The sequence below is a fragment of the Vicia villosa genome, linkage group LG6, assembly GCF_029867415.1.
Source record: "Vicia villosa cultivar HV-30 ecotype Madison, WI linkage group LG6, Vvil1.0, whole genome shotgun sequence".
Taxonomy (NCBI): Eukaryota; Viridiplantae; Streptophyta; class Magnoliopsida; order Fabales; family Fabaceae; genus Vicia; species Vicia villosa.
In genome coordinates this window covers 67,697,522-67,704,852 of record NC_081185.1, presented here as the reverse complement: position 1 = coordinate 67,704,852, position 7,331 = coordinate 67,697,522, and the positions used below count along the sequence as shown (strand labels likewise).

The following is a 7,331-nucleotide window of genomic DNA, read 5'->3' as shown; positions in this document are numbered from 1 at the left end:
GTAATAGATGGAATAAGGGCATTATGAATTTTATCAAAGTTGGCTTTATTCTCATACAGTCGGGTGTAAAGTTCCCTATGCACCGTCAACTCCGAAATAAGTGTTCGGAAAACAAGAGTGTGATTCTCCTCTCCCTCACTGAGTAAACCGGAAACAAACCGATATATGCAGTTACTATCAATCCCCAAATCACCCATTTATTCAATGTGTTTGTGCATAAGTAGAGGCATCTCATCAATGTAGATCATCGGTGGTTTTTTAATCGGAGGTGTACGAGGCGATTTGAAAATGCGAGCTCCCTTGTTAGCACTACTTTTGGATTTTGGTCTGGGTGAATCCGGGAATAAAGAATCAACAACTTCATGGTAAAAAGGAGTCTGCTTAGTTGACATGCCGTCTTGGATACTTTTCACCTTTTTAGGCACACCTTAGGTTTTTACCGGTTGCGAATGAGGTCTCAAATCAGTTGTTTTTAAAAAAGCAGTTTTTCTCAATTGTTATTTAATGTGCAATTTCATGGTGTCATCAGCTTTAGAAAATCTGTCCATGATCACTTCCAACTCGGTTGTGATGGTTACATTGGATGTACCCTCCTTTGTCGGTTCGTAGTCATCAAATTAGAGTCTTTTCCAATGAACGTAGACTTCATATGCGTATGGGGTAATTCAACTTCATCTTTTTAGAAATAAGACAAGCACATGGAAGCCCATAAGTTTTTCTAATTATACACCCATTCTTCGAACTATCCGGCCCCGTTGTATCCGCCCGCTTCGCTTCATGAAAAAGAAAATTCATTCCAGCCCGAGATATATTAAAAATCAATTGCGAGTAGAGAGTGTTGTCTTTAAACCGATGTTTTGCACAATCTTGCTCTGACCAAACGTGGTATGAATTTCATTATGTTGATTTTGGAGCATTTGGTTCACTCATGTCCCATTCTCTACAAAGATCTCCCTTGCTATCACCCAACCATTTCTTTAACGCCGCATGTGCAGATTCGACTCTGTTGGTTGTTGTGCAACCCAAATGTCTAACATGGTCCGTCCAAGCACGTACTACTTTCTTTTTCACCTAATCAAGGATAATATATTCAACGTATTTCAGAAAATCAAGATATTTGACACCCAGGGTCCTGAAGTGTATCACATTCTCCGTATACAACTCTTCTGTACATGAATTTAAAATATCCTTCCATGCACCCATTATCTTCTCGACCACAACACCAGGTTTGATCATGTTTCCGTCTTCATCATTTTTTCCTTTGATGCCAACTGCGGGTTTGAGCATAGATCTCACGTTTTTTGTTATATAATACCGACAAAGTAATGCAGTTTATGTCGAAAACACGGTACCAACTGCATTCATAAGGGCATTATCGTGGTTGGTAAAAATGACATTAGTGGTGGTGGTAACACTGCTGTAACCTTGTATAGCAAGAGTATTTTTGAATATGCATTTCTGAAAAATACCCATGACATTTTAAATTCAACGTTTAAATAATAAAACGTTGAAAAAGATAATTTCGGATGTGCATGTCCGAAATATTTTAAAAATATAACATAATATGCGTTTGAATAAACTTCCAAATAACATTTTGGAGTTTTCAGATGTATTTTTCACCGTATAAGTGTGGCTTAAGAGATTCCCTACCTATTATTATTTTTAATATCTCCACAACCCACATTTCCGTGCACTTAATTTTTGATGCAATTACACATTAAGTGGATTTATATCTATCAATACATATTATTATTTTTAAAATATTAAAATTTTTAACAAATCTCAATCGTCTAACTTCAATCTAAGGGCTACAAATAAATCAAATGCTTAAACGAGTGACATACTCCGAATTCCCCCAAATTTCTACACCATTTAAAAAGCATCTACCTTCAATCTGTTTTTGTTTTTGACAAAGTCTATAGTATAATTAGTGTACAAAGTATTCTCGGAATCACCCTAAAATTTCCTCACTCTTTTCTCTTTCTCCTTTTCCTCCTTACAATAGCCATTTCATCACTTCACACTTGGCTATTTCATTCTCCACAACCAAACCCTAGCACAAGGGCCGCCCCACACGTGCTCCGCCATGACGATCAACAAACTCCTCACCCTAGTCCGCCGCTCCAATCGGCGGACTCCCATCCTCTCCATCCGATCCGTCGCTCTCTCCACCTCCGCCGCCGCTCCCGTCACCCGCTCTCCACCTCCCCCTCCTCCCTCCCCTCCACCTCCCAACGTTATGGTCTACGATCGATTAGCCGAATCGGTCAAAGCCAAACTCCAACGATTGGAAAATCCAGATCCAAGATTCCTCAAATACGGTTCACCGAAGCCTGAAATCCGCGACCATACGCAAATCCTCTCCGCTCCGGAAACACGCGTAACGACTCTCGAGAACGGACTACGTGTCGCCACGGAGTCGAATCTCAGTGGAAGAACGGCGACGGTTGGTGTTTGGATCGATGCGGGATCTAGATTTGAGACCGAGGAGACTAACGGAACGGCGCATTTTTTGGAGCATATGATTTTCAAGGGGACGGAGAGACGTAACGCGAGGGAGCTCGAAGAGGAGATCGAGAATATGGGAGGACATCTTAATGCGTATACATCGAGGGAGCAGACTACATATTATGCTAAGGTTTCACAAAATGATGTTCCGGTTGCGCTTGATATTCTGGCTGATATTCTTCAGAATTCAAAATTCGATGAGAATCGGATCAGCCGGGAGCGTGATGTTATTCTTAGGGAAATGGAAGAGGTATACAATTTATTTTTGAATTGAATTATACATGAAATGGAAATTATCTGTTATGTTGTTGTATGGATCTGTTTAACATGTTTGATTAAGGCTTTGTTGTGTATGTGTTTGGCGGAAATTTGCTGAGAAATAGTTTACTGGTTTAATTATGTGATCATGCGTTACAATAGTATACAATGATTAACAACCAACCACCTGATAATTGTTTGCTGTTAAAAAAACTGGAATTCAAGTTTTAGATACAATGTTGGGGAAGAATTTCTGGTTGAATGTATGGTGATTTATTTGCTTTTAGAGTTTAGCTGTGTTTCGAAATTGAAAACATATGTAGAACTAGAAGCATGGGTGTATTTAGTATATCTTAATTCATATGGATAGTTTTATGTTAAAGTTAGAGAGGATTCAAAGACTTTGAAGGGATTGTATTAGGACTTTGAGTTTGATGATATTCTTTCATTTATAATTGTATTTTTTTAAACTAGATAATTTACTTGAAATGAAATTTTTATCTTTCTTTACCTGTTAAACTCACTCCTTCATCAAGAATAGTTTTAGTGTGAAAATGCGTTTGTTTTTTGTTGTTTGTGTAATATGTTTGATTCTCATTCTTTGCTGATCGGTTAGTTATATGATATTGCTTATTTGTAGGTTGAAGGTCAAACAGAGGAAGTGATCTTTGATCACCTCCACGCAACTGCTTTCCAGTATACACCCCTTGGCAGAACCATTTTGGGACCTGCTCAGAATATTAAGACAATCACCAAAGCTCATCTGCAGGACTACATTCAGACGCATTACACTGCTCCTAGGATGGTATGTAGATAACTGATTTGTCTCATGTATTTTGTTATTGATGTAGCTGTGTCTCATGCGTATTGTTACTGATATATGCATAGTGTCCATAACTTTGAAAGCAATCATACCATTATGGGGAAAAATTGTTCCAAAATGACTGATCCCTTTCAATTTTCAATACAATGGTACTTACTTTTTTTCAATTGTACCCTTTAATCAAGATACTCGCATTACTAACAATTCATTATCTCCCATTTTTCATTTATGTTAAAGGTGAATACACCAATACATGACAAGGGTGCTTTATTGAAAATACATATCTCTCACTTATACACATTTTAATCTCTGAATTGTTAACTGAATCAATTATTTTGGGACGGTTGGAGTAACATCTAGATCTGGAAGTTAGCCTGATGGCTGTTTTTCTGCGTGGGTCTACTTTTCCAGGTGATAGCTGCATCTGGAGCTGTAAAGCATGAAGATTTTGTTGAACAAGTGAAAAAATTGTTTACTAAGTTGTCTACAAATCCCTCCACAGCATCTCAGTTGGTAGAAAAAGAGCCAGCAGTTTTTACTGGTTCTGAGGTAACAATATTAATATTGAGCAGATTTGTACTAGTTACTTTAGTTACTTTACTAACTATGTTCATCTACTTGTTCTGAAACAGGTCCGAATGCTTGATGATGATATTCCCCTTGCACAATTTGCTGTAGCTTTTGAAGGTGCATCTTGGAAAGATCCAGATTCAATTGCTTTAATGGTCATGCAAGCAATGTTGGGTTCTTGGAACAAGACCGCTGGAGGTGGAAAACACATGGGGTATGCAACTTGAACATTCTCCTTCCCCACACCCAAAAAAAATACCTCTCACTATACATGCTTAGCTAACTGAATTTTAACTGTGAACAGCTCGGAGCTGGCACAACGAATTGGCATCAATGAAATTGCAGAAAGCACGATGGCTTTTAATACCAATTACAAGGACACGGGTCTTTTTGGTGTTTATGCCGTTGCTAAGGTAGGCCTTAATGTGGTTCTCTTATAGATTATTATTTTTAAACAAAGTGGCACATCAGTACTTTTTTTAAAGCTTGCATGCAAACATGCGAAAAATACATGGAATTTCTGCTACTGCCAAATGAACATTCCTCTTGTAGTATTTCATAGATATACACTGGAACTATTCTCTAGGACTGTTTTATTAAAATTGTCATTTGGTCCTATATTAATTTTCTTAAAATAAATTCCTTATTTTTAATTTTTAAATGTTCTTATTTTTGTTATAAATTCCTTATATTGTGAATATAGCATCAATGAAATTTTCAAATAACCTATTATGATCCAACTTTTTAGATGTATATTTTTATATATTTTAGTTAAATTCGACACTGGTTGGTGATTAGAACATAATAAATTGTCAGTAGTATAAGAACTCTTAAATTTTTTGAAACTTAATATACTTAAATTCAATGAAATTATAATAACTTTCAATGCAATTTAAGCCAACTATAATACCATTTTGAAAATAAAATGGATAATAGTGTTTTTCTTTGCAATATGCGGTGGATGAATTGATAGTTTGATGTTTGTCAAAGCAGCATGCCTAGGTTGTGTTGAAGATATTGTAGGCATGCTCTAGCATTACTAGATAATTTAGTTATTTATTCTTTTAATTTTTATGACTTCAATTACTGCTTGGATAAAGCTTTCCCCTTTATTTTGCTGTGGTTTCAGCCGGATTGCCTGGATGATTTGGCCTATGCAATAATGTACAATACAACCAAGTTGGCTTATCAGGTTTCAGATGATGATGTTACACGTGCTCGTAATCAGGTAGGCTTCTACTTTGACTTGATGATTTCCCGTCTTGATGATTGAAGGTGGCAACAGAATTTGGCTTATGCTCTCTATTATACAGCTTTGGCTGTATTCGTTATCGAAGAAACAACCTTTTAATTGTCTTGGCATTTGAGTTTATAGCATATTGCATCATCTGGACAATTAGCACACATGCAATTGGGCAGCAGCATTTTATTCTCACGCCAGTCTTTCCATTTTTTCATGACTGTTGCTGCCATTAACTAAACTGAAAATTGTTTTCAAATATATTGAAAATGCTGACCAACTTTATCTTCCCCATGTTAAGTTGAAATAGCCTGTTCAATGCTCTGTATTTGTAGTGCATACAAACTAAATTTGTTTAGTTAATTTTTGCCTCCAAAAGATTATGTTCAGAATGTGATGGTTTGGGTTAGAATGTGTGTTCACATTCTCTACAACACAAATATTTGGTCATCATGTAATATATAGCCTTTAGTATGCCCAGAAGTTCATCTGAACGTTCAATGTTTCTTCATACTTAATTGTCTGCTGTTTTTTAGTTATTTTGCTTTTTTAGTCATAAGTTATATTCATCTTATATTACTTGTAATTAATTTTTATTCCGCTCTTAATGTTACTAACTCACTTTTAAATGTTTAATTTACAGTTAAAATCGTCTCTTTTGCTTCACATTGATGGAACAAGCCCTGTAGCTGAAGATATTGGTCGCCAGGTACCACTGGATTGTACATTTCACAATTTAAAAAAATAGTGGCATGCAAGTTCAATGTTACTTCATTTTGTACTACTTTACAAGGACTTTAGACTGATTTTTAATCAATGATTTTATGATAATGAAAAAATTACTAGCTAATTAACTGAAACTTTTATACAATATTATTAGCATTATTGCATGATTGTGCAAGTATGCTATGTTACCAATGAAATATTTCATTACTCATTTCTGCATATTGTTTCAGCTACTCACATATGGTCGAAGAATCCCATTTGCTGAATTGTTTGCCAGAATTGACGCCGTTGATGCCAGTACAATTAAACGCGTTGCAAACCGATTCATTTATGACAAGGTAATATAACAATAAATGAAATATCTCTTACTCCGGAGTAGAGATACCACTCTTATTCTTAATTTAAGGTATTGTTATATAACTGTCTTGCAGGATGTTGCTATTGCTGCCATGGGACCTATTCAGCGATTGCCTGACTACAACTGGTTCAGACGCAGAACCTACTGGAACCGCTATTAGTTCATTTTAGTTTGGTGCCTAATTTAAACTTTATGGAAGGTCCGGCATACTGTTTTGTTCAAATTTACCTCACATGTGCCTCTGGATGGCTGCTTTGGCCGTCATTTTTCATTTATTTGTTATAGGCCTGTTTTTGTAATATTTATGCAAAAATAAATATGCTGTTGTCAATGATGTAAATGGCATCATTTCATACTGCCCTAATTTTTGTTTGAAAATGATATTGCATTGCCTTAAACTTGTTTGGTTTCTCTCGAAATGCTCTACTGACTTCTGGCTCCTTTAAGTTTTCAACTCATTTAGTGGTGCATTTGGATGAATATGTGCCCAGCTTTGATGCTCAGTCAGCCGTTTTGTTATTTTTATCTTACTCCAATAATTTTTGCTTTGTGTACTGTCTATGTTCTGTTTTCTTTCATTTTTGAGGAAATTAAATGGATGAACTATACATTTAAATTACAAGGAAAACTCAACTTGAGAATTTTTTTTACGTTTAAATGCTAGCTCCATTGCACGACGGGGTTATTGAAATTTGCCCATGTTGTATAATCCTAGTGATATCATTTTGACACTCCAATCATTTGAATTCGTTGCCGTTCATTAGGGCTGTTAACGGTACAGTACGATCAGAAAAGCGAACCAAATCAAATTGAACCATAACAAAAAACATCCGAATTGAACTGTTTTA

At 36.0% G+C, this 7,331-nt stretch overlaps 1 protein-coding gene across 1 annotated transcript; it reads left to right on the top strand.

Annotated features, from left to right (window-relative positions):
* The first annotated feature begins 1,905 nt into the window (after positions 1-1,905).
* On the top strand, positions 1,906-6,902 carry LOC131609209 (probable mitochondrial-processing peptidase subunit beta, mitochondrial). Its single transcript, XM_058880864.1, has 9 exons — positions 1,906-2,758; positions 3,407-3,571; positions 4,001-4,138; positions 4,222-4,373; positions 4,464-4,572; positions 5,289-5,387; positions 6,043-6,108; positions 6,356-6,463; positions 6,557-6,902. The coding sequence occupies exons 1-9, from the start codon at positions 2,087-2,089 to the stop codon at positions 6,641-6,643; spliced, it is 1,596 nt and encodes a 531-aa protein (XP_058736847.1). The 5' UTR covers positions 1,906-2,086; the 3' UTR covers positions 6,644-6,902.
* The last annotated feature ends 429 nt before the right edge of the window (positions 6,903-7,331 follow it).